The sequence below is a fragment of the Borostomias antarcticus genome, assembly GCF_949987555.1.
Source record: "Borostomias antarcticus genome assembly, chromosome: 6".
Classification (NCBI taxonomy): domain Eukaryota; kingdom Metazoa; phylum Chordata; class Actinopteri; order Stomiiformes; family Stomiidae; genus Borostomias; species Borostomias antarcticus.
The window spans coordinates 6,228,685-6,255,257 of NC_140239.1; the positions used below are offsets into that span (position 1 = coordinate 6,228,685).

The 26,573-nt window shown below is 41.3% G+C and overlaps 2 protein-coding genes across 3 annotated transcripts; one reads left to right on the plus strand and one right to left on the minus strand.

The window, feature by feature from the left end:
• Positions 1 to 4,335: 4,335 nt before the first annotated feature.
• cdo1 (cysteine dioxygenase, type I) lies at positions 4,336 to 11,077 on the minus strand. The gene is made up of 5 exons (XM_084439844.1): positions 10,877 to 11,077; positions 9,437 to 9,514; positions 8,331 to 8,488; positions 7,443 to 7,612; positions 4,336 to 5,434 (listed from the first exon to the last, which is right to left on the minus strand). The coding sequence occupies exons 1-5, from the start codon at positions 11,044 to 11,046 to the stop codon at positions 5,405 to 5,407; spliced, it is 606 nt and encodes a 201-aa protein (XP_084295970.1). The 5' UTR covers positions 11,047 to 11,077; the 3' UTR covers positions 4,336 to 5,404.
• Positions 11,078 to 12,692: 1,615 nt separating this feature from the next.
• Positions 12,693 to 25,955, plus strand: ap3s1 (adaptor related protein complex 3 subunit sigma 1). Of its 2 annotated transcripts, XM_084439477.1 has the most exons (7): positions 12,693 to 12,954; positions 14,983 to 15,074; positions 17,581 to 17,692; positions 18,110 to 18,181; positions 19,070 to 19,177; positions 20,717 to 20,786; positions 25,346 to 25,955. In XM_084439477.1, exons 1-7 carry the CDS (start codon positions 12,886 to 12,888, stop codon positions 25,621 to 25,623), a joined length of 801 nt encoding a protein of 266 aa, XP_084295603.1. In that variant the 5' UTR covers positions 12,693 to 12,885; the 3' UTR covers positions 25,624 to 25,955. The 2 variants fall into 2 exon arrangements, with proteins under 2 accessions (XP_084295603.1, XP_084295602.1); XM_084439476.1 differs by lacking the exon at positions 20,717 to 20,786 and having other exon boundaries at positions 25,346 to 25,617.
• The last annotated feature ends 618 nt before the right edge of the window (positions 25,956 to 26,573 follow it).

Below are 26,573 nucleotides of genomic sequence, written 5' to 3' on the forward strand. Positions count from 1 at the left end.
AGAAACCTGAGTCAATTCGACAAACTGTACTGATATCACAGGCCTGTGATGACATGAAGCAGTCAGTCAGGTCACTTTGGTTTAGCTAAGTCAAATAGTTGGGCTTGGTTTGCATTTGATATCATTCTCCAAGTACAATGAAACCATTGCAACAGTTCCAAAAGTGCAAACTTTCATATCAAATGTAGGCTACCTTAAATCATTTCAAATATTTGATCTGTGTATTTGCTCCTGGTTTGCATTATAAAGTGGTCTTTGCATGAGATTTACTTTTACATTTTAGTCATTTAGCAGACGCTTTTATCCAAAGTGACTTACAATAACTTCATTATTTTGTCTAGAGTAACTGAACCGCCTGTACATCCCCAGCATCAATGAAGCCTTCTCTAAGAAGAAGTGACACCAGCAGTCACAGTGAAAGGAGAAGATGATCCATGAATGGGCGATGTGTCAGAGCTTGACCTTTGACCCTGCGTTGGCTTCTCTGCTGTGGCGGAGCCTGGAAACTCTCTTCCTGCAAATCAGCCACACACTGGACGATACTGTGGAATATATATAGTAGTTAATCAAACCCACAATATGTAGGATTTTAAGTGTTTAAATATCTCTATATTGCTACAAGTGCACAGCGAACCTGTCGCCTGCCATCCATGATGCATGTCGTCAGCATGTACAGTACAGTTGTTACAGTAAATGTATACTTGGAGTGGGATTTTCTAGTTTAGATGTATCTAAATATGGCCGGCATATAGGCCCACTATATTTTTTGTTTGGTCTAAAATGTAAGCATTTATTCGAAAGTAAGTAGTGAATGAAAATATCAGTGATTAAAATACTTAAAGGATAAGTTGACTATTTTGGACTTAAGAATGTGTCTTACATGAATCTGACCCATAGAGACTACGATTTCCCTGGTCCCCTCCGTAGTGAGCTATCGGTTCTGCAGGCGCACACTCGGCTACAATGGAAGTCACTGGGGCCGATGACAATCGGAAAAAGTACAATAAATGTGGTTTTCCGAGACTGTGAAATGTACAGTAGCTATCACAAACCGAACGTTGAAACAAAACTTCCATTTCAAACAGAACTATTTCGCCATAAACTTCACTTTCACTTCTGCAGGTGCACACTCGGCTACAATGGAAGTCACTGGGGCCGATGACAATTGGAAAAAGTACAATAAATGTGGTTTTCCCAGACTGTGAAATGTACAGTAGCTATCACAAACCGAACGTTGAAACAAAACTTCCATTTCAAACAGAACTATTTCGCCATAAACTTCACTTTCACTTCTGCACTATGTTGTAGAGAGCAGGGTTTGTTGTCTAAGAGTAGGCTTTTAGGAGTAGGCTAAGAGTAGGCTCTTAGGAGTAGGCTAAGAGTAGGCTCTTAGGAGTAGGCTAAGAGTAGGCTCTTAGGAGTAGGCTAAGAGTAGGCTCTTAGGAGTAGGCTAAGAGTAGGCTCTTAGGCAACAAATCCTGACTTTGTGTGGGAGTTTACTAGCTCGCTCGCTACTACTAGATAGCTAGCTACTATTTGTAACATGGTATATTTCTAATCTAACAGCAATGGTTCGTACTTTTTCCACCGTCTCATTGGCCTCATTGACATCCATTTTAACCAAGTCTGTGCCTGCAGAACAACTGTAGTTCAATACTGAGGCGATCAGGGAAATTATACAGTAGATTCTATGTGTCAGGTTCATACTGTAGGCCCTTAAGCCCAAAATACTGAATTTATCCTTAAATATGAACCAACAAAAAGGAAAGAAAAGAAAACAGACAATGCAGTAAAATGGTGTGATAATCTACTGTTCATTTGATCTATGTGCCTGTCTCTGCTGTCCATGTAGCATTACTCCCTACTGGCCATGTAGTATTACTGCGCCATAGTGGATCTGCTCAAGGCATTCTACAGCGTCTAAGAATTGCCACCAGAAGAACAACTAAACACCCAGAAAGTAGACGGCCTCCTTAGTAGAACAGACTATACTTTTATTGAAACACCAAGCATCATTTTTTATGTAAGCAAAATGCTCTTGGTGAAGAGAGAAAATATATTGTGAACCATTCCCCTTTGCCTGACATGGTCCTGCACAGTAGACAAAGATGGAGGTGATCTGAGAAATGCTCTCACAATATACACACACTAACATACAGGGGTCAATCTAGAGGCCCCTCCTTCCCTTCGGCATTGGGTATCAAGGGAGGGGTCAAGGAATATCAGTTAATGAAGACCTCCGTGATGACAACATCTAACTCACTGTTTGGCTCTGCTTAAGCAATTCAAGTTCAGTGGATCAAGGTCAACGCCACAATAAAAAAAAAAAATGCTGAGTGTGTGTTAATATTTCAATCAGCAAAGTTAAATCTTGTCACTTTTAGAATTAACAGATTATTATTGCACATGGCAAAAATTGTAGTGTGCTTAAATGGTAGCTGAAAAATAGGGTTTTATTTTATATATCATTATTAATTCATTATTAAGAGATATGTGCTGTTTTGTCAGATGGTATGATCAGTTGTTATGCAATGGCCAAGGTTCAGTTCTTTATCATTTTACCATTGCCAATGCAGTATTAATTATTTTTTATTAACCTATTACACAGAGATACGCTCAAACGCGCATAAGTTAATCTTATCTTGCTTATATGAGGTGAAGTCCTAAAAGTTGAATGAACACTAATAAAAGAACTTGGCACTCATATAAGATTAAAGATACAGTTCAACTGCACGTACGCAAGTATACACACACACACACACACACACACACACACACACACAATGATACAGCACAATCAACTAACCAACCGCTAATTAAGCCACATGATAAACATTGATTCCTTTGAATCCCCTCAAAAATATGATTTATTTATTTTTATTTCATGAGTTGTATGTGTAGCAGAGACGGTTTGGAACCATACTTCTGTGATGAGGTAGCCCTACCGAAGACCAAACCCCCTAAATCTAAATATTCAACACGTTCATCTATTCTTTATCATTTTACCATTGTGCCCAACAATGCCAATAAATGCATTATTAAGATATTATTATTTTTATTAGCTTATTTTATTACGTAGAGATATGAGATGGCGTCCTTAACGCTGAGGGAACTAATAAATGAGTTTGGCATTCTCATGAGATTACACAGACAGTACAACAGCATGTATGCAAGTATACAGTACACACAGACTCACACACACATACTCACACACACATACCCGCACACTGACACACACACACGCACGCACGCACGCACGCACGCACGCACTCATGCACGCATTTGAATTCTTTATTTAGGTCCGCATTTTTAAAATACATTGCAGGGGCCCAAATATAGTTCCATTGCTATCATGTCGATCGGTCGTTTAACAAGTGTCACATTTTATACGAGCAAGCATCTAGGATGTACACAATATGCTTACATGCACATACATATACACACATACATGTACAGTATCTTGATGGTATCATATACATAATAATGTACAGTAAGCATACTGTACAGATTATACCACTAACACCAGGGGAGTTATGGCTACAGAAAACATCTCCTCCAAATGCAACAGCTGCCAATAATGGATAATGGAGGAGATTGAGCAATATTTAGCAGTCTGCTTTGCTTCAACACTTGGTCAGCCCCATAATCCTCAGGCCTCTGACTTCTAATGACGACATGCTCCGACTATCACACACACACACACACACACACACACACACACACACACACACACACACACACACACACACACACAACACAATACAACACAACCAACCAACCAATAAGTAAGCCACATGATAAACATGTTGATTCTCATGAATTCTCTCTCAAATATGATTTCTTTGCCGAGTTGTACTGTATGTGTAGCAGAGACAGTTTGGAACCATACTCCTGTGATGAGGTACGTAGCCCTACCAAAGATCAAACCCCCTACCTGAACCTAAATATTGAAGACTTCCATCAGAATGAAAGATGATGTTTTCTTTGTTATCAGCAAGCACTGCACCCTATGTAGATCATGTATGTTGCTTGAGAGGATAGACAGACAGGTTAAAAAAAAGAGACATCACACCTACTCATGGTAACATACATAGGTAATGTTTAATACTCTACAGTCAAAGCAAAAGCTTCCCTTTCAGAATATCGGCTACTGTATATCATGCACTACAACTGACAATGCTATTTCGATGCTACTTTGCAAAACTGCAAACTATATAAATACAGCTACAATTAAAACAACCGCCGAAATCCTGAGAAGTCAGTCTTGTTCTTACTTCTTTATTATAATATACAGCCTTTCCTCCCTCCCTCCCTCCCTCCCTCCCTCCCTCCTGCCCCATAGAGCCAGCCTTTGTCAGTCTCCTCGTACTCATTTTCAGACACATTCAGGAGTGACACTAAAATAACTAAAGAACCCCCCTTCCCATCATCTCATCACAAAACTTGGCAAATAAATTACAGGCATTGCATTAAAAACAAAAGGGACACCTATAAAATGTTTTACCATTGCCAAGGCAAATTGCCGTTCTACTAATTTGACTGTACAAACAAATTCATGTTACATCACAATTCAGACAGGCGTCGTTAAGACAATTTGTGTAAAAAATCTTTAATACCGCAAATAAAAGTGCTCCATCGAGTGTGAAACTATCGATAACAGAATGATTTCTTCTTCTTCGATATCATTACTTTTATGTGATTGGAAAAACAACCATTTTCCCACTCATATACTTAACACTTCAACATTCTGTCGTAACAGTACCAAAAGACTAGCGTTTTTGAAACCTTATCTGATAACTATCTGATAACCAACAAGATAACTCTCCTATTATCCTCTCCTTATGTCTTATCACTGTACTTATTTGTGAACTGCCTTGTTAATTATGTCCCTATGTAGTTTACCCACTGTTGTCATTGTTGGTTGTTGTTGTCCCTCTCTATCCTGTCATGGGTTCCAATACAATGTGCTCTAGTTGTAGTATTTAGTTTATATTTTCTGCTGCTGCTTTCGTGCTTTTCTGATCTGTGACAAGGCTTGAGATTTCCCTCTGTGGTCTAAAGTGTGCGTGTGGTGTGGGTAAGAGTGGTTAGCATAGATCACAGACACACAGGAATGCTGTTATTGGGTACGGGGTCTCCTCAGGCCTAGTTAACAAAGAGCAGATTCAATCCATGGGCTGAGCCTATTCATGCATTCAGCCTGTGCTCATCAGTATTTGCCAAGTTCGCACAGTGCAGCGATAAAGCCATTCTAATTACTGACATATCCTTTTGAACTGGCTGCCGGCTCCAAAATAAATGGGTCGCTTTAGTCGTAGGTCCGCTGTGATTTCGTCTTTTTCGCAGTTTCACTCTGACAGAATTTACAACAGTCGTTACAAACACAACGCTTCCTCAGACACCCTCAGTTGTTCTCCCGAGAGATGGTGGTTTCCTGTCAAAAAAAACAAAACACAAGCAGTGAAATCAGATGAGGACACACTAGCCTTCAAAACCGAAAGGGCATCCGTACAGTGGTTCTATTATGAGGATATCCAGTCAGCAGTGGGCCACTGTCCAAGACTAGTCTAGGAATAGTAAACTCTTTCAGTGGAGAATCTGTTTCACTTTTAGGATCAGGCTTCGTTATCCATCCCTGGGAGGTGAGCTGGCAGTGACCCTGTCCCTTCCAGAAAGTGTCCCGTCCTCCGCACATGAACAAACAGCATGGCTGACGCAGTGACCAGAGAGCAGGGGGGTGCGGGGGTGGGGGGTGTGCAGCGTGAGGTAAGCAGGTGGGGACCTCTGCGTAACCACGGTATCTTATCTTATCTCCGGAGCCCTGTGTTGTAATATCCCACGCCAGACATCGGTTTGGTCAAGGTAAACTTATGCAATTGTCAGATTTCAGATAAGCTCTCTGTTGTTAGCAGATGGTTTTGGTCTAGTTCGGCCGCCGTCACACCCAGACTCCGGAGCCTTGCACAGCAGGCTCTGGCGCTCTTAATAGAACAGGCCGCTGACTCAGAAAAGTTTTCTCCTTAAAACATCTGGCGGAGAGGGGAAACAGATTCCTGGAATTCTCCACCCCCCCCGTGAAATGGAAAGTTACACACTTAAAATGTATTAAAAGACAACATTGTAATATATGATGCCCTGCTTAGAAACATAGTTCATTTCTGACTTAATGTTTGGTGCTCTGTTGACATTATCCGTTTTGACTGAGTTTGTTCTACTTTTTGTTTCTTAAACGCATTTCAAATTATTTTACTGAACTTAGTTATCTGTGTTCCTGCGAAAATTCTTCTCACAAAAATAGGTTTTCCTAAGGCAACAGGTTTCCTCACTTTTTTTTAAGTAAAGTAAATTCAACACATCTTACAGTGGCAATGGCTATTAGCTTGCTGACGGTGTGGTTTTTATGGTGTCGGATGGTACCTCTTACTGTAACTAGAACCTCAGCCTTCCTGTCTGAACAGCAGCTCTGAACATTGGAATAAGACTTCCTGTCTGAACAGCTCTGAACATTGGAATAAGATTTCCTGTCTGAACAGCTCTGAACACAGGAATGAGACTTCCTGTCTGAACAGCTCTAAACACTAATAAGGATGATTAATGACTCAGTGGTGGCACTGTTCTGTGAGTGACATGGATACACACGTGTTTGTGTTTGTTTGTGACTCTACAGTATGTTGGCGAGGCTGCTTTACTCATCAAATACCATGTCCACCATTATGACTACAGAGGTGTTGTGCAATGGACAGTGTGCAATTTGTTGGTTGATGGCAGTCTGTGTGTAAGTACAGTAGGTACAGTATGTGTGCATGTAAATGGGTGACAGCCTGTGTATGTACCATATGTATGCACTATGTCATATTTCACTGTCACAAATCTTATAAAATCTTATCTTATAAAAACGGCTACAAAGGAAAATGGTACAGTAGCACTCAAAAAAGATAAGCTTCAGAGAACGGTTCTGTAAGATGTTCCGTCCAGCTGTATTGTCCTGTTGTGACTGGGGATGTGGATATGGTCCCGCTATCTCAGTTCCTATCTAAACATTAACTCTCCACACTCTAGTTGGATATACGACTTGACACATTACAACTCCCGAAACAAGCTATTTTTGTCACTGTTTAAGCCACTGAGATAAGCTGCGGTTCTTCAGAACTATCTGTTCAGAAGAAGATATCTCATGAGTTGCGCAGTTAAAGTGGGACGTCGGCTCAGGATGGTTCGAGTGACACATACTGTATCTGACAGCCTGTGCTCTGTGGACTTTCAACAGACGTCCCGATGTAAAATAATTTATGACTTGACACTCTTGACACTCTTGGTTGGGAGGCAGGCACAATCTCTTTGTTTCTCTCCTCTCTCCTCTCAGTGAATGGGGAATGGCTCTAGCAATAATTATACTGCAAACAGTGTGTTAACTGAACAGAAATGTAAGAACGGGCCCTTACAAAGGGGGTCCTCTCTCCGTATTTGCTCCAGAAGGTCATCTTGACGACGTTCTTGTGGCCCGTCCTCTGGTCAAAGGTCTGACATTGCTGGAAGGGGGGGCTGTACAGGTGCAGACTGGACGCACACTCGGTGTGGCTGCCGTTCTCCACCCGGTGCAGGCCGATCGAGTCTGAAATGGACCCAAGTCACATGTTCAGGGGACATGTGCCGCCGGAATGTGAAGTATTGTGAGGCGCTCACCTCGCACAGCTGTGACACATGCACATCCGCTCACTCACCTCACGCACACACGCCTGCACTCGTGCACGCACACACGTGCACACACATGCGCAGACACGCACACACACACACCACACATAGACAGCTGTGAGTTAGGGTGGCACGTTCACACCAAACATTAGCACAAAGCTCAATAGGCTCTCTGGTTCAGTATAACATAGTCAGCAGAGAACTGGGACACAACTGAGGACCATTCATTATGTGTTGTACTGCATACAGTATACAAAAACTGTCCATACTGTACCTAGGTACCTAGATAGGCAGTAAAAATATATTTAAGACAGCTGTAAAAATACTGTGCCATGCTTGGATGTGGATGTGTAAATGGTAAATGGATGTGTAAAATGTGTGTGTGTGTGTGGGGGGTGTGTGTGTGTGTGGGGAGTTCTGTACAGTACTGTATGTGTGTGTGTTCAACATTTCAATTCAATAAAATTCACCTCAGGCTGCCTGACACACACACACACACACACACACACACACACACACGTATACACCACATACACACATGTTGATAATGATGACAGTCTATGTTGGAACTCACTGTAGTTGTGAGCCTGTCAGTGTGTTAACGTGTACGTGCAGTAGGTGTCTGTGTTGGACCTCACCATTGATATAAGCACACTGGTTCTCCTGCAGGATCCTCTGGGACTTCTGGACCATGTCTCCGTTTGTTTTCTTGTCTGGCCATTCGAATAGCGTCTCCTTCAGCTGTCCCTGCAGCATCTTCATGAAGCAGTGGGAGTTTGTGTGGTCATGGATACTACTGCAAGTCCCAAAGAGACACAGGCCACCTCAGAATGTGCCAGAACAGTGCTGTTATTACTGGCTTATAGCAAGCCAATATGTGGTTAGCCTCTGTTCTGAGCTGTCTCTACTGAACTCTAAATCCTAGTGTCAAACTCGCAACCCCTCATGCTGCCAGGCTACAAGACTGCAGGACTGTCTAAGTCACTATGGTGATTGGCCTAACCCTCTCTCTTTCTCTCTCTCTCTCTCTCTCTCTCTCTCTCTCTGAAGAAGTGTTATTCCAGTTCACCAGATCTAGCTGATACAACATTAGGCCTTTCCAGTTATCAAAATCATGTTTCTCTTTATATGGCTATATATTACAGTACAATCTTTTGTACTGTGAGGACATCGGACTCTGTTATCTCCAAACCCTTTTCACTGTAGTATTTCAACATTTCAACAAACAAAACTCGTTTTACTGTAGTATTTCAATATTTCTATGATAGACACATAGCACTCAAATGCTGTAGGTTATTGAAATTTACCCAGTTCAAATGAATAAAACCTGCATTAGACCTGTCACATGTACAGACAGTAGAGAAACTCTGGTCTCATAAGAAAGGATAAGTTGATCTTTAATAATAATATGATTGCCATCATCTCTGTTCGAATAACTTTATTCATACCCTTGAGTCATTTTTTTCATGACTTGATCACTTTTACTGTCTAAATTGATATTTATGTTTTGCATTGTCTATTGTAAAGCACTCTGAACTGCATTTTATGTCATGAAAAGTTCTCTATAAATAATACATGTATTAGTATTATTGTTATTATTATTATCATTAATTATCATGTTTATTTATTATTATTTATTATCATTTATTATTATTTGTTAATATTTATTAATATTTTATGTATTATTATTATTATTGTTATTATTATTATTATTATTGTTTTTATTATAACTATCATGTCTTACCTGCCGTGGCCCTCGCCCCAACACAAGATCATAAGGTTGAACTTCCCGTTGCCTTCATCCACCAGGTTCCTTGTGTACCTGGAAGACACAAACACAGGTGCGGTTGAGGACAATGGTGGAATTGCCTAACGCACCATGAAAAGGCACCGTTGGTTTTGTTATACTGAAATATGAGATATTGAGTATGCTAAAAAGACAGCAGAAAGAGACAGCAGAAAGGAACATTTGCCCTCTGAAAGCATGGACTGTATCACAGTGGCTCCATTCAAGGTAATAAGAAGCCTTTATTTTGTCCTTGGTTAATACAAGCTGCTAGAGAATTCCTTAAGGATCAAAACAGGACTCACAGTATTTGTATGTTGTTCATCAAGGTGTGACTCGTTCTTAGGAAAACCAATAGTTCCCTATTTAATCTCGTGGAAAGCTAGTCTATTCTTGAAACATGTTTGCCCGCATTTTACCAAGGCTGCATTTGGCAATCTATTTATGGAAAATGGATCAACCTACAAACACGATCATAGGAGCGCATACTTCTAAACACACCCGCCTCTTCGTTTTACTTGTATAATAATATCAAACAAAGTTTCATTCATTTAATGTGCTTTTAAGACGACACAGGGATCATAGGCTAAATACCACAAACACCCAGGGAACCTTTTAATGAGCTATAAAAAAATAAAAATAAAGGTGACTTGACTGAAGCTCGTAAATCACCGATTCAGTTCATGTGATTAGAAACACATGTGCGTGTAGCCTACATATGTTCCACGGCTCTGCACGCGAGCAGAGGCTCATGTGTGTGTGTGTGTGTGTGTGTGTCTGTGTGTGTGTGTGTCGGTGCTTTTTTTTTTTTTTAGGAACAGCAGGGGTGTGATCATACCGCGAGCTCACAGGCTGTGCTCAAATCATGGGTGTGGAAACATCTCTGTGCTGATTGGATGAAAGGTTCCCACCCTCCCTTTGCCCCCACAGTAATCAAAACAGTTGGAGGAATTCTGTGGAGAGGGCTGTTTTTGCGCAGAGTGCGCTGCGCACGACATTCATTGAAACTCTCATGCACTCTCAATATAATTAAATGTAAAGCATGTACGACCTTAGCTTAAAACATCAAATAAGTTTTAGGTTGGTTTATAACGAGTTTAAAAACTACATTAAGGATAAACTTTATTCTATGGAGTTTAAAGGCATTATACAATTTTAATACATGCGTATAAACATAATTAGCTGTCATTGTATGCATTATGGCAATATAAGAAGAAATTCATTGGCCTACATATGAATGATAATATACAAAATGATCAGATTCAAAATGATGAATGACTGAAATTATGATAAATGTGGTGATGGGTGAAGAATACAGAAAAAGCAAGAAATTATATGACAAGCAATACAAGGCTACTAGAAAAAAGACCAACACCATAGAAAGCATGATCGTTTTACCTGTACTGATCGAATTTTCCAAATTTCATCCACTCCTGAGGATTGCTGTCATATGCTTCCATTATATTTTGAACCTCTTCCACATTGACGTTGTCACTTTCAAAGATTTGATGCAGCACCTTGATCAGATCATCAAGGGTCTCTGGCTTCATCACTTCTGTTTGCTCCATGGCTATAAGTTGGATGTGTGTGCTATTTCCGCTGCTGGCTGTGGATCTGTTGAGCATTGCTTACTCTTTATAAGCCTACAATTTGAGCCGAACTTTTTGGACTATACCATTATCGAAAAGGGTGAACGCCTACTACAAAGTCTATATGAAACAACGTTAAGGGAAATCAATTACATTTAAATCCATATTACTCCACTGACTGTGATATAATAAAGGGTAATTAATTGTAGATGTTTTTCCTTTAGGCCTAATGCTTATATTAGAACTAAGGTATTTCTTGATGGTGTGATTTACCCCCCTCGAGAAGAACTTGGACTAGTCCTTGTGGGTGCCCAATTCCAACCCAGCGCAGCTGCCACTAACAAAACCTTCTTTTCTTCTCAGACCAGGGTTCTATTACTTTAGCCCTTCCTATTACAATAGCAGCCCTGACCTCTGTGGACGGTTCAGGGAGTTGAATCAAGTCAAGAATAGCACAAGGAGACAGAAAAATAAAAAAAGATGGCAAAGATTAATCGTAATAAAGGCATTGTGACGTCCACATCATGGAATGATTTAATGTCCTCCTTTACCTAAAAAAATGTATCAACACGTGGTAGCAGTTCATAAAAAAAACAAAAAACGAAACAGTAATTTATTGAAAAGAAGAAACTGCGGACAGGAATCAAAAACTGAGGACAGCCATGCAATAATATCTTGATTGTGTGCTTCTTGTTTTTTTCGTATACTGTGAAGGTAGCCTACAATATACCCCGTTACATTGGGATCAATAAAGTAGCATAGGCTATACTTAGGCTACCCATGTGTCTATGTATCTAGCTATAGGTGACAGATAAAATCAGTCTCACTTCACAAGCATCAGTATTTACTAGGTTAGAAGTAGGGCTTTTGTGATCAGACATTAACCAGCATTAACTGCAAACCTTTTGACATCTGTTCATCATCCACGTCTATTTGGTCCATTGTGTTTAACAAGGTGGTTCAACATCAGCTACGCTCAAGCGCCACCTTGTGGGTTAATATAGTTACAACATTCAGCTTCATCAGAAGCTTAGTCATGTAACTTTGGCTGCAGCCTAATAATAAAGTTATTTTTAATGGCACACCTAACTGCTGGGAGCTCAAATTAGACCTTGATAAATACAAATACATATAAGCAATGCTACTGGTTTTGGACATATTCTCTAGAATGCTTGTATTATCATAAAATGACACAATCATAAAACCGTTGAGGTAGATAGGTGCCTCAAATAATACCCGCGTGAAGGTTGTGGTTGCCTGGGTTGCTATCTCGAGGCAAAATATGGATGATGTGGCATATAGACACTCGTGGTGCATTTTCCTTCTACAAGGCCAAAATCAAACTCCACCACCTCGACAAGGCTCGATGAGCTCTCATAAATCTACAAGCGAATGGTTGGGTGTAAGCAAAATACGACTAAGGCAATTTATTAGGCCATTCGGCATCTGATTGGCTGAGTAGAATGTCCATGTATTTTTTCAGCCCACACCAACCCTTATTTTTTGCATATCCACAGTGTCTGTAGACTGTCGATTGTCAAGGGGATGGATTCCATAGCTTAATTAGACCTATCTCGATTTGAGCCACTGCGGCCGCTGTAGCTGGAAGAAGATGAATGGTTTGACGTGGAGTAACGTTTAGCCTATTTCCGTAGAGAGAATGGAGGGGCAGCGTGTTGTTTAGCCTTCGTTAGCCGTATTAATCTAAGATTGAGACGGATTTAGAATCCATTACCAGGTACACTGGGTCCAGGAGGGTTGACAACAGTCTTTCGTAGACTGATCCCATTTGGATCGTCCCCTCATACAACCTAAATCATGATTAAAGCCATTTTAATATTCAACAACCATGGGAAACCGAGGCTTTCTAAATTCTACGAGCACTACGTGAGTATTCGATTGCATCTGCCATCATTTGGTACAGTGAAATTAGCTAGTTTGCTAACTAGGTAGCTATTTGGACTTGCAAGCTAGCTGGCTAGCTAACAACGTCAGCTTAATAGGAAATGTGTAACATTAACGTTATTGAATGAGATGTCTTGTCTGTGGGATGGCTTTCACTAACGCTTGTTTTGATGCGAGACTAGAGCTGAGATTTTCATGCTAATGTTGATATGCGGCAGCTACTCAATTCTGCAATGTTTAAAAACATTTCATATTATATAACTATTTCACCGTGGCAAAATAACTAAGACCTGTAGTTCTCTAAACCGCCTAATACAACTCTAGCCTTGTAATACGATACATTTGGGGGTAACTGAATCTGTCTGATTGCGTGTGTGTTACATAGATAACGCAGCTAGTATTGTGTATCAGTCGGGGAGCACTATCCTTCCAAATGCTAAATAATGTAACGTGCCCGAGCAGACTATTCTATCATTTATTGCAACATTTGTTCCGTCTTCGTTGAGTACCTCCATGGTAGACTCGATACACGGAAGTGTCCAATTTGGATGCTGTTTACGTCACATGCCGCAATTGAGAGCCTTGTGATGGACTCGTGCTTCTATCCATCAGTCCAAATTGCTGTCTGTCTGTGGAACATTAGAATTACTGTGCAAAACTGGAGAAACACAACTGTAAGTCAGAGCTTGTTACTTAAGAGGCTTGTTAGTCAGCGAGTCTAACTCTGCTCTATTGTATGAGTTATAAGGATCAGCCCTGTCCACGGCCACAGCGTCAGTGTGTCAGTATACATTCCTTGGTCAGAGCCAGGTGGCATCTTGTTAGCTAGGGATGATGCGTGCATGGCTCCTACAGCAATCTATGGAGCGTTGAGTTCAGGAAAAGGGGTAGTATTGGGACACAGCAAAAGCATTTAGAGACGCCCCCCCTGCCCTGCCTCCAGCTAGTCCCATGCCTCATGTCACCAGACTCAGACTGTGTAATCTACTTCACAGACCCTCTTGTAGGCAGGCAGGAAGGCACTCTCTCCTTGCACTGACCTGACCACACACAGCTCATGAGAGCGTTGGCAGTTCTGTAGTCTGACTCACTGGATGTAGGTTATGGGATTAAGCTTCGTCATTCGTTTATTACTGCCCAATCAGTGGCGCTGATTCATGTGGTCGGCCAATCAATGGCAATGAGATTCTCCCAGACTACGTGAAACACCAACAGCCTAGCAACCGCTCCGCCGAAGACGATTGTGATTGGTTGAAAGGACTAAAGCATTTTTTCCCCTCTAATCCCCGAATGGTAGAATGAGTGCAGCCAGACCTTTCTCCGGCGCTGGCACAGCGTTAATGAAGTGTGGAGATAGGTCTGGCTCGGCGAGACTAGCAATACTGTGGTCTAGTTGGAGGTCATATAATGAATCTTCAGCCACTTTGTTTAGGTTAGCCACCGTTCTAGCCACATTGTCAAGACTAGTCCTGGCCTAGTCCTGGACTAATACAGCTACCGCCTCTTGGTTAGCCTCCTAGCCCACTAGAGGCACTTCAAGTACTATGACCACTTCTCCAGGTTAGCCTAGGCTATTCTGTTACAGTACTTGCTCCCAGAGTAGCTTGGCAATACACATTGTCCTAGACTCAGCCACCACCATAGTAAAATATTCTATAGGCAGTAAATACTATGTGAAAACCAGCTCGGCTCAGAAGTTAATCTTAAATCCACTGTAGGCCAGTGGAGAAAAGAAAAAAGGTGATAGTAGTGGTGCTGGAGATGTTTGTGAGAAACTCTTTGTATCTGTGTATCTGAATGAGCTATATTTGAACAGCAGCAGTTGGCTTTTAACCGTTATTATTACTCGCCTCACTGATTAGGGTTAGGGACAGGGGTGGCAAATTAGCCTTGGCTAGAAATTCCATATGCAACACATCTGTGTTATGTTATTGTAACCTGTTACAATGTTGTTATTGGTATTGTCCCTGACAAACAAATTAATAAATGTCTTGTTTGCATGTTCCACAGAGCGAAGACACAGAACAACAGATCATCAGAGAGACCTTTCACTTGGTATCGAAAAGAGACGAGAACGTCTGCAATTTCCTAGAAGGTGGAATGTAAGTGTAAACATGGGATCAAACGGTTTCATCTTTTCATTTTTGTTGGATTGATTATTCCCTGACTGGTGCGATGGATGGATGGCCTTTTTATGTAGTGCACTATAGAGACAGATCAATTAGGCCTGGGCTTTTTACTTATTATGCACGGTTTTGTTCTGTAATTGCACTCAACACAGGGTTCCAAAAGTGCACTCAATCAGTATTTCATGATGATTGATACATCACACAAGAAATTGCACCATATCAAGGGCTGCTGAAAGGGTCAGACGCTGGAGAGATTAATTAGCGTAGAGGTCTTGAATAATGGTTGAATAATCATTCATCTTTTATAAAACGGTTGCAAAACAGGTGTTGTATTACCGTGGAGATGCAGCTCGATCCGTAGAGACTCGCATAGCAACCAGGTACAGGGTTGCATGAATGACATTATTGCTCCATAGGGGTAGTGTGCTATTTTGGACATGGACAGCCCATAGAGACCATAATTTCACTGACCGTTCCAGTATTGAGCTAGCTGCAGTTTTTCTGCAGGCTCTCACTGGGCTACAATGGAAGTCAATGGGGCACCCGTAAATGTGTTGGAAAAACCTATGATAAATGTGCTTTTCCGAGACTGAAGGCACAGGGTGTAATCTTACCAGTCTCAATATGCTCTCCTGTGAAATGTATCGCAATCTTGAATACTTTTTACTAGGGTTGTCAATTTAACGCGTTAATTAGATCAATTAATTATGCAAACATTAATACATTCATAAAAATTAACACTAATTAATCGCATTCATCGATTTCGTTCCGCTATAGGTGGCACAGTTGCCGAGTCATTGCCTGATTTAACATTATTGAAGCGACAAACTTCATTTGGACCTGAATGACCCTGTAGGCTACGTCGTATGTCACGGAAAAGCATCATTGCCTTCAAACAAACTTGTGGAGGCGGATGATCAGCTTGCTTGGTCCTCTAACGGAAAGTGTACTTTAAAAAAACTCCCACAATCTAATCACAATCACATATCTTCATTTGGGGGCTAGCAAAAAATGGATATGCGATCAATTTGCCATTCATTAATTACAGATCATGTAATTAATTACATACAATTTTAATCGTTTGACAGCTCTAATTTTTACATGTTTGGCATGGCTTGGACTGGCGCTTGTTTTCACTGCTCCCGCGGAGGACTATGTGGAAGTCATGCCAAACACTAAAAACATTCAGATTTCCTGAGCTTCCCAGTCTTGGAGAAGCACATTTATCAAAATATTTACGGGTGCCCCATTGACTTCCATTGTAGCCCAGTGAGAGCCTGCAGAAAAACTAGCTAGCTCAATATTGGAACGATCAGTGAAATTATGGTCACTATGTTTCAGGTTCATGGTAGGAAGTCCACAAATAGGGCTAAATGTCTAAAATAGCACACTACACCTTTAATTATATTGCTCTATTCAGCAGGCTCTTCAATATGATAAAAAGCAATAGTTTTTTTTTTAGAGCAGCAGGTGTAGAAATGAACTGGGGCAGTCTTGGTTCAGTAATACTACTCTACTGTCAACTGGGCCACACAGGAGACCTACATTCTTTTGGGTCTCTTCAGCCTCATTTGGGTTTGGCTCCTTAGCCTCATTTTTGTTTGTGTGCACTTTTGGGAGAACTGGCAGAACTAGTCAAGTGCATTCCAAGTATTTTTTATTTGGCAGATAGTAATTGTGCCAGGTGGGTGTCGTTGTTTTTGTACTCCCTCTGTGGGAAAGAGCCCACCTGGTGTCAGATTAGGCAGGATTTCTGACCAGAACTCTGTCAACATGTTTTATCAGTCTTTAACACGGTTGGTCGAGGATTCTTTGCTTGGCCCTGGCTTTATTTGCATCAACCACATGATGACCAAGAGTGTCCAGTGGACAAAAAACACTAACACGTCTGAAGATCAATAGCTGTGGTGTCTTAGCTCTAACCATGTGACTGTTCATATTTTGTGTTGAACAAAACACATTGAAAGGGAACCCTGTCGGCCTCGCTGTGCTGATAATGTACCGTCTGTTTGACATGTTTGATCACTTGAGTAGATTGAAGCTTTTGATTAGGACTGGGTATAGAGTCGAATTTCAAGATTCGATTCCGATTCACAAGGTTCAGAATCGATTATCTCGATTCAATTCAATATCGATTCGGTTAGTGTTACTAGAACCTGTATTTTTTTTTTTTTTAGCTTAACCTTAATTACATGACTGCCAAGTTATGCAACACATCAATACTAGGGCTGGGTATCGATACTGATTTCCAAAAATGAATGAATGAATGAATGAATGAATCATTGAATGAACTTTTCATTCCTTCATTTATTCATTCATTCATTAAATAAAAGATCGATTTTGGGATTCATGAATCGATTCTGAATAATTTGATTCAGAATCGATGAATCGATTTTTTAAACCCAGCCCTAGTTTTGATCAAGCTGCATTAACTCCCAGATATTCAGATGGAATTGTATGTTTTGTGGTCCCTCCCCAGGTTGATAGGAGGCTCTGAGAACAAGCTGATCTACCGACACTACGCCACGCTGTACTTCGTCTTCTGTGTCGACTCCTCAGAGAGCGAGCTGGGCATCCTAGACCTCATCCAGGTGACCACTCGGACGGTCACTCATTCATTTGGTGTGGCTAGAAATGTACTGTGTGTGGTCCGAAGGTGCACGCACATCCACGTTATTTCACAGGTGAAGGATGAAAAAAAAGTGGTCAGACAGTAGAAGGACACCCACACATTGTTTCCATGCTCCCAAGGTGCTTTAATATAGTACAACGTTTCGACCTACACAGATGTACCTGACGAAGACCGTGTAGGTTGAAACGTTGTACTATATGAAAGCACCTTGGGAGCATAGAAACAGTGTGAGGATATCCTCCTTCTACTTCTAGAAATGGACTGGTCCATAGTCTGCATTGGCATTCTGGGGGATGCAGCGGTAAACCTCTTAAACGGTGACAGCTCTGTGTGTTATTAATCTCTCTGTCCAGTAAACATTACATTCTCTCTGCAGGTGTTTGTGGAAACACTGGACAAATGCTTTGAGAATGTCTGTGAACTTGACCTCATCTTCCATGTGGATAAGGTAGGTGGTAGGTGAATATGTCCCCTTGTGATGTCACGGCTGCTTAAGTTCCGTCTGACCCTTTGTGATGTCACAAAGTGTCTGAGTGACAGAGGCTTTTCACACGGCCTATTCTTAGCCTTGGGCTAAAGATAAGAGTTAACCCTGGGTTAACTTAGCCCCTTTTGACACTCATTAAGAGCAAGCAGCAACATTGCCATCTAGTTTGTTCTGAATTGATTTTTTCCGACCACTCAGAAACAATTCAATCTTTTTAAATCTTTTACGGACATATCATTGTTGTTTTAGTTAGCTATGATGTTGCCATTAGAAGTGTAGTTACAAGGATTTCGGTTGCCTAGCGCCTACCGTAATGACGTGACTAAGAAGTTGTGTGATTGGACAACAAAAACGTGATGCAAAGTCCATTGTTTACTTTAGCCCCGTTTCACATTGGCACCTTTTAGCCCTGTGTTTAGTTGATTTTCAGGGGATCACATTCAGGACTAACCCTGCTACTGAGTAGGCCCAGCAAGCCCTGGCTAAAGTCGGGGTTAGCCCACTTTGGAATGCCAGGATGGTGCCAGTGTGAAAGCTTTCTTAGCCTGGGGCTAAGAAGTTTCTAAGAATGTGTTTAGCCCTGGGCTAAGTACAGTGTGAAAAGCCCTTTCCATTCTTTCCCTTTGTGACGTCACAAAGGGTTTGGCTCTCTGTCCCTTTGTGATGTCACAGTGTCTGGGTGGTAGATATTCTGATCACCAATTGTGATGTCACAGAGTGTCTGGCTAACAAGCATTCCTTTCAGTCTAGTTCCTTTAAGTCACAGTCAGGCTGTAGTACAAGCCAGACCTAAATCTGTTTACAATAGAGCAAGCTGCAGATATAACATGTCAACGCCTCGATTGACAGGTCCACAACATCCTGGCAGAGATGGTGATGGGCGGGATGGTGCTGGAGACGAACATGAACGAGATCATCACGCAGGTGGACGCGCAGAACAAGATGGAGAAGTCTGAGGTAAGGGTGATCCGGCGATCCCACCTCCCTCTCCCCCTCTCCCTCCCCCAGGAACTGTATGTGCAGGCATGTGTGTGTGCTGGACCCTGCATGCCCCCCCGTCCGCCACCCCCCCCCCACCTCTCCAGTGCCCGTATGTGATGCCCCCTACCCCGGGTGTTCGTGCTCTCTGACCCCCCCCCCCCCCCCTCTCTGCTACTGCACTGCTCCACACAGAAGAACAAGACTGTGCTGCCTCAATCGCTATGTACGCACCTCAGACACTAGTCCTAAGGGCCTAGTTCTCGCCTGCCGGGGAACCTTGATCTTCAACAATCACCTCATTCCAACAGAGACGGGAGTGGGCTTGCGGACATGTTGGAGAGGGAACGACAGGGCTAGGTGTTTGTATGGGTTTCTGAACGGTCAGATGCTGTTAGATGTCCAAGTCGAAGATGTTCATTTACTGATCAGCTGATCATTTACTAAAACATCTGCCGGCGATATCTTGGACCTATCTACTTGATATGGGTCTACAAGCTACACTCTGGGGCATTTGCTTGGTCTTTATACAACTCCTGTTGCTTTTGCCAGTTCATAAGCCTATAGCATATGCATACCTTTAGATATGACTGGTTTATAACCACCATTCACCATGAAACTACTGTTACAGCCAGAGAAAACTTCAAGAAATCATTGCCATTCACTGGTGGCTTAAGTTATATAGCCTCTGCTTGCTGTAGTTAGAGGACTAGTGTAATTAGTAAGCCAGTGTAGGCCTACACTTCTAAATGTAGCCCATGTTTTATTGTAGAGGTATATGTGTACTCCAGTATATTACATTATATTACAGTATATTAAGAAAGCCCCAGAGCAGTGTTTACACAGGGATACATTTTTTCAGGGCATTGAAGTGTCAGGTGTCGTTGACTTGGCTTCCTAGTTAATGACAAACTTGGGTCTGAAAAGCTTGACTGACCGAGCAGATGTGGCCTTTTCTAGCAAAAGGAAGGTTACAGTCACATTGCCATTGATAGCGACCCTAGCAGCATCGAGCGGTTGATTCAGACAGAGTCCCTCTGTGACAGACGTCCTTTAAGCCGAGTCTTTAACTGTTGAACAAACATCAGATCTCCTCCGTCTCTCCTCTTCCGGGCCCATCCTCGACCGCCTGGTGATCTCAGACCAACACCAACCGCCCACTTCAAGCACACCAGTAAAGGCTAGAATTGGTCATGATCGGCCAATAGGCATAGTTAATTAAGATTGGTCAACATGGCATTGGCAAAGGATGACGCAATTGAAATTGAGCGAATGTCTGACTTAAGCATTAAGCACTTAAGTGTTCTGTTCAAGTAGGTCATTAGTGGCGTTTCCTCTAAAGCCCCTTCAGCTCTGGCCCTCGGTGACATTTAAATCACCCGCGACGAGTCTCTTGAGTGCGGTCTAGGATAGGTTCCCTGTCACTATTCCTATTTAAATTTTAAAAAACTGTAATTACTTTGATCTATGCTTTTTAACAACATTCCTCATCTCCTCTTTTTTCCTGACCCTTCCTAGTTCTTTCCATTCTTCTCTCTTTTTGCAGACTTTTATCTTTCAGTCTACCAGGCAGGACAGGTAGACACAGGTACTACTAAATTTACCACCCAGTACTGTAACCCCCCCTCCCCCCCACCCCCGCCCCCAGATTGACACTACTGACCCTAGCTGCCTGTAGGCCCTCCCTCCCCGTAATAGCCAAACAACGCCACTAACATACAAATCTTTCACAGCAGACCCAAAAATCTATCGGCCATTTTGGATTTTTTTCCCCACAACATTGATTTGCATCTTTTGATTCATGGTGAAATGAGACGAGGGCCTATAGGTGATAGTCAGCGAGAGTGGTTCATTTAGAGGGTGCAGTATTATAGGGCAGAAGAAGCAGAGATGGTCATCCGTCACACCTACGCCATTTAGCTTGGCACCTCGTTGGGTTCCCCCAAACAAACATGGCGTGTTGTTGTGTGGTCCAGGCGCTGAACGTTTTTCTTCATACCGTCTCTCTAGCTCTCGCCTGCAAGCTACTGTAGCCAAACACACAAGGGCAGGTTTCCCCGCACACAGATGAAGCCTGTCCGCACTCCAGAACCGAGAGACCCTTTCAACTGAGAATCTCCACAGCCAAGCCTTTGTGGTCCGCGACTCGGCTTCATCTGTGTTTGTGCGAGCGGCCCCTAGCAACACAGCATCGTAACACACGGCATGCGGTAGAGCTCTGTCTGTTCCCGGTCCCCGTCACTCCCATTCACTGCTTTGCCGCCTTGTCTACAGCTGTCGAGAATGTGGAAACATTGTTTATCATATTGGGAATAGTGTTTTTCTGCCGTGACGTACCGTCATGTTTCCTTACACTTTTTTTTTTCTGAGTTAGACCTCAGTATGTATACAACAACGAACCACTACTGATAAACCCTTGTGAATACATGAATGAGTCTTTTACAATTTGAAATAAACACACAAAACGCAGTCGAAGAGGACAAAAGTCGAAGTCTGGTTTGATATCTTCACACAGTCCCTGTGTAGCCTGACGGAAAACTGCCTGGGTCCCCGAAGGTCAAGAGAGAACCCTGCCTGCACCCCCCCCCCCTACCCCCCCCCCCAAAAAAAAAACCCGCAGCGCAACACTCAGCTGATCTGCCAGCTCAGCATTCCCCTCTGAAGTGGACACACAGGGGCAGCTCTGAGTCAACAGCCCTCGGACAGACAGACAGAGAGAGAGAGAGAGAGAGAGGGAGGGAGGGAGGGAGGGAGGGAGCGAGAGAGAGAGAGAGAGAGAGAGACATGGTGTACTTTACCTCAATAACCCAATTATAGAGGACAAGGAAAGAAAATCATGTGCCCACATTTGCTGTAGCCTAGATCACAGAGGCGCCTTGTAACACGGCTGAAGCCGTTTTTCACCTTAGGAGATGAATGTCAGTAGAACAACATCCTTACATAATAGTGGTTTAGCCTAAATTTGTGGTCTCCTTTTGGAAATAGATCTCTGTGAAGAGAGACTGGCTAAGTAAGACTCATTTTGGGTCGGAGAGGCTAGATTAATTGGTTTAGGTTTAATTTTTGGGTCTGTCTGTTAATGGATTTTGTGGGGGATCTCTAACTTCAGTGATTCTCAACGGTTGAGATTTAGACCCCAAAAAGCAGAAAAACTCAACAAAAAAAAACGTGCAATCAAATTTGGCATATTTTCAAATAACCAACTTGGTGGTACTAAAATATTATGTAATTGTTGACATGTTTCAATTAGTTGAAGTATTTGAATATCCTGCATACTATTTTGATACTGACCAGTACATTGGGATTCACTGTGTTAGAGTATGCTACCTCCCATTCCCCCAGCGCCACCTAGTGTGGGCCTCCGGCCTCGCAGTCCAACCCCACGTCGAACGGTCTGTGACACTAGTTAACAACACCATGGATGTAATCAAAACAAACATGGACATGCTGTTACTATGTAATACTTCACATAGACCTATATTAGGATAATCAAACCCTAGATTGTTAGTAGATATTCATGTAGTCCTAGTTGTCAACCAAGTTGTGGCGCCATCTAATGGTTAAGGTGGGTATAAGCCTGTCGGCTCTTGTCAGTGTGGAGTTGGGAAGCCATTGTGATGAAGTAGCCTACATCATTCTCAGTAAAACACAATGGGCCACATTTAGGCACAACATAAGCCTGCAACTGTGACTTTGTTTTATTTAGTTTCTTTGTTTAGTTTGTCTTCGTCAAAAGGATTACAAACAAGACATTTCACTTGTCACATGATCAGTTTAGGCTTTGCTCAATCCTACAAAACATGATATCAGGGTCAATGTTTAAGGGTTTCAAAGTAGAAAAAAATTAAAACTGAAATTACACTTCCCTAAAATGATTTTTTATGTTCATTACAATGTCACCTATGCCCTTATATTAGTTATATTCAAGAATAAATGAATTGTGATTCATATGAATGTACCCTTGTAAAATGTCATTCAGTATACTTCTTTTCTGAAAAATGTAATTGTATGCCCATTTTTTATAATCACAATTTTATATATCCATGCGTAGACTGGCAGAAATATAACCACCCAGAAAAAATTACATTTTATTTTGAATACCAGATTTTTAATGTGCCATGGGTACAACTCAACATTTATTGAAGTTTTTTTTTACCTTCAACAAAGAAAAACAGAAACAAATGTGAACATCTATGAAAATATATTTCACTTAATCCTTTGACTTAATCACTTAATCCTCTCTCCAAGTCAACAAGTAAAACAAGATGAAGGCATTTTAATATAAAATACTGGCGTTGTACTGTCAAAACAATATTTTGTTACCCTGAATGACACATATCACTATTACCCACAAATATTGCTTAAATGTGATTCCTTCAGCAATAACAATAATGACCCTATGAAATATTATTAGTTTCAACCAGTCTTTCTTAAAAAAAAACAACAACAACTGGATAAGGTTTATGTGCAGGCTTGCTTAGATTCCATTATCCACAAGATAATATGCCTTGAAATAGCCTACCAGTTTAAAATGACAGTATTCAGAATGATAATATTCAGTATTCATACAGGGGTTTCAAGGTAGCTTTATTTGTCACCTTGAATACATAGCTAACGTCAGAAGACAGACTAAAAACCGTGGTTACAATAGTTATGTAGCTAGCTATTATGAAGCTAATGTTAGCGTGCTAGCTTCTGTAACTGCAACAGCTAGCAGCAGATAATGTTAGCTTGGTGATATAGCTAGCTACATAAGTAATGTAACCACTGTTTTTAGATGTCTTCTGATGTTGGTAGCTATGTTTGTGGACAGTTCTAAATGGACATGTAGGCATTCAAGTGAAACAATACCTTTCTTTTCTCATGAGAAATAAGATCTGCATGTGCAGTGCAGCCCTCTCCTTATCAGACAATGCTGGGCAGGCTATCTAGCCACCTAGGCCTATAAAGATAATGCACCTTGAAATACCGTAAATGCTACAAAATGGTTTAAAATTACAATATTATATAATATTCATACAAGTAAATATGAATTGCATGATTAAAAGTTGTTCAAGTTTTAAAATATTTTTTAGATACAGCATGTCGCCCATTTTTCTATACTGTATATTGTTGCATTACACTAATACAATTATGCCATGGGTGTTTATTTATATTTTTAGTATGAACTTATACATTTTAATATCACTTTTGTCATTCTTTTTTTTTTTTACTGGGACAGTTATACTGAATGACATTTTGACACTTTAGAGCTCAACAGCTCCCTTAATTTAATACTTTTGCAACACAAATATTTCTGGGTCAAAGGAAGGGTAAGAGTTGAGTGATTTAATATTACATTCATAAATATGTGTCTTTATATCTTAAATTGATGGCCTCGGGACACTAATTTACACGTCTGCTTTATCCAGTTCTCTCCTTGCATTTTTATTCTTATTCAATCCTCCAGATTTCGGTGGGTTATACTTTTCAAGCAGTGCTGCTAGTAACACTGACAACCCAAACCTCAACGAGTGTACCCGTATGTTCTCACAGTTGATTCATAATTGGCTCTGGTTGTGCTGTACAAAACCATACCATAATTAAACACATATTGCATGTGCATACAAAGCTAGGCATCTGGATGTTTTCTTGCACACTTGTGTCTGAATGTTTACTGCGGATGCATCTGCATTGTGTCATTGACTGTTGTCTGTGTAGTAGGTTAAGTACCTCTGATTTGTGTGTCTATGTTCAGTGTGTGTATGGGTATTTGTGTGTCTATGTTCAGTGTGTGTATGGGTATTTGTGTGTCTGTTCAGTGTGTGTATGGGTATTTGTGTGTCTATGTTCAGTGTGTGTATGGGTATTTGTGTGTCTGTTCAGTGTGTGTATGGGTATTTGTGTGTCTATGTTCAGTGTGTGTATGGGTATTTGTGTTTCTCTGTTCAGTGTGTGTATGGGTATTTGTGTGTGTGCCTGGTGTATGGAGTTGTAGTACACAGCATGTTGGGCTGCTCATCTGGTGACTAATTTGTGACCTGGTGTGTATTCTGTGTGTGTGTGTGTGTGTGTATGTGTATGTATGTATGTATGTGTGTATGTGCGCGTGTTGGTTGTGTGTGTGTGTGTGTGTGTGTGCGCGCGTGTGTGTGCGTGTGTGTGTAGGCGGGTATTGCAGGGGCGCCTGCCCGGGCAGTGTCTGCTGTAAAGAACATGAACCTCCCAGAGATGCCCAGAAACATCAACATCGGAGACATCAGCATCAAAGTGCCAAACTTACCCTCCTTCAAGTAGTGGCAGGACAGATCCGCTGGCAGATGTTGACCAATGTTTACCATGCAATTTGTTTACCAAAATCAAAGTCGAAAAAATATCAAGTTTTATCAAATGTAGACGATACGATGAAGGTACTGTGTGAATCTCCCTCGGCGGTAAACCTTTAGTCTCCGGTTTGAAATGAATGTTATTTGTGGCTTGTTTTCAGTTTGAGAAGAAACAAAGTATTTATTTATTATTACATTCCTCTCAGCTCTCTCTAGAGGTGTGCCCTTATTTTCAGGCTGCTACAGTATTGGAAAAATCATACATTGGTAGTGGTTTGTCTAAAACAAACAGAATATTCTTATATACAAATGCTGTATGATGATATATGATGTGCTGAGATTGATATTTCTTTGTCTGTATACAAACTATTTTAAACATGATTTTGTTTTATGAAATTATTTTCTCTATCTCTTGATTTTAATCAGTGCATGTATGTTTCTTTCTCCTTTTTTGCAACATAATAAAGTATTGAATCATTTTATGTCTGTATGGTATCTAAGTCCAATCAACCTTCTCTCTAGCTTGGCTTCTTTCAGCTGCCAGCTACTGTAGCCAAACACGCTGGGTAGGTTTTCTAGAGACATACAGCTAGTCCAAAACTAAGAGACCATTTTATGGATCATCTCCACATTCAAGTCTTTGTGGTCCATGACTAGGCTTCAGCTACATGTTTGTGTGAGCAGCCCTTAACACAGCACTCGGGAAGCCATGCACCTTCTACATCCGCAGAAAGTAGAGCTTGAGGTGTTTAGTAGCGCTAGATATGTCTGTATTTCAACATTCATTATAGAACTTTAGACCATACAGGTGCATGGACTTGTTTGCCCACTAGATGGAGATGTTGTTTTACTCTTATTCACTCTACCATGGTTTGTAGAGAGCTTACTTTAGTCAATCATTGATACACATGATGTGACTTTAGTAGCGCTAGATATGTCTGTATTTCAACATTCATTATAGGACTTTTGACCATACAGGTGCATGACTTGTTTAACAACTAGTGAATGTTGCCTCTCGATTCCAGATTGCCTGCATGCTATATAAACTCACACATTATGCTGTCTTTCTT

What these genes read in the sequence shown, in the direction of transcription:
- cdo1 (XM_084439844.1), bottom strand. Translation starts at nt 11,046, where the DNA reads ATGGAGCAAACAGAAGTGATGAAGCCAGAGACCCTTGATGATCTGATC. An exon ending in TGGGGCGAGGGCCACGGCAG is followed by an intron (nt 8,489 to 9,436) that starts GTAAGACATGAT and finishes TGGGACTTGCAG; the next exon opens with TAGTATCCATGACCACACAA. An exon ending in CCAGTGTGCTTATATCAATG is followed by an intron (nt 7,613 to 8,330) that starts GTGAGGTCCAAC and finishes GGTCCATTTCAG; the next exon opens with ACTCGATCGGCCTGCACCGG.
- ap3s1 (XM_084439477.1), top strand. Translation starts at nt 12,886, where the DNA reads ATGATTAAAGCCATTTTAATATTCAACAACCATGGGAAACCGAGGCTT. An exon ending in AATTTCCTAGAAGGTGGAAT is followed by an intron (nt 15,075 to 17,580) that starts GTAAGTGTAAAC and finishes GTCCCTCCCCAG; the next exon opens with GTTGATAGGAGGCTCTGAGA. An exon ending in GCATCCTAGACCTCATCCAG is followed by an intron (nt 17,693 to 18,109) that starts GTGACCACTCGG and finishes TTCTCTCTGCAG; the next exon opens with GTGTTTGTGGAAACACTGGA.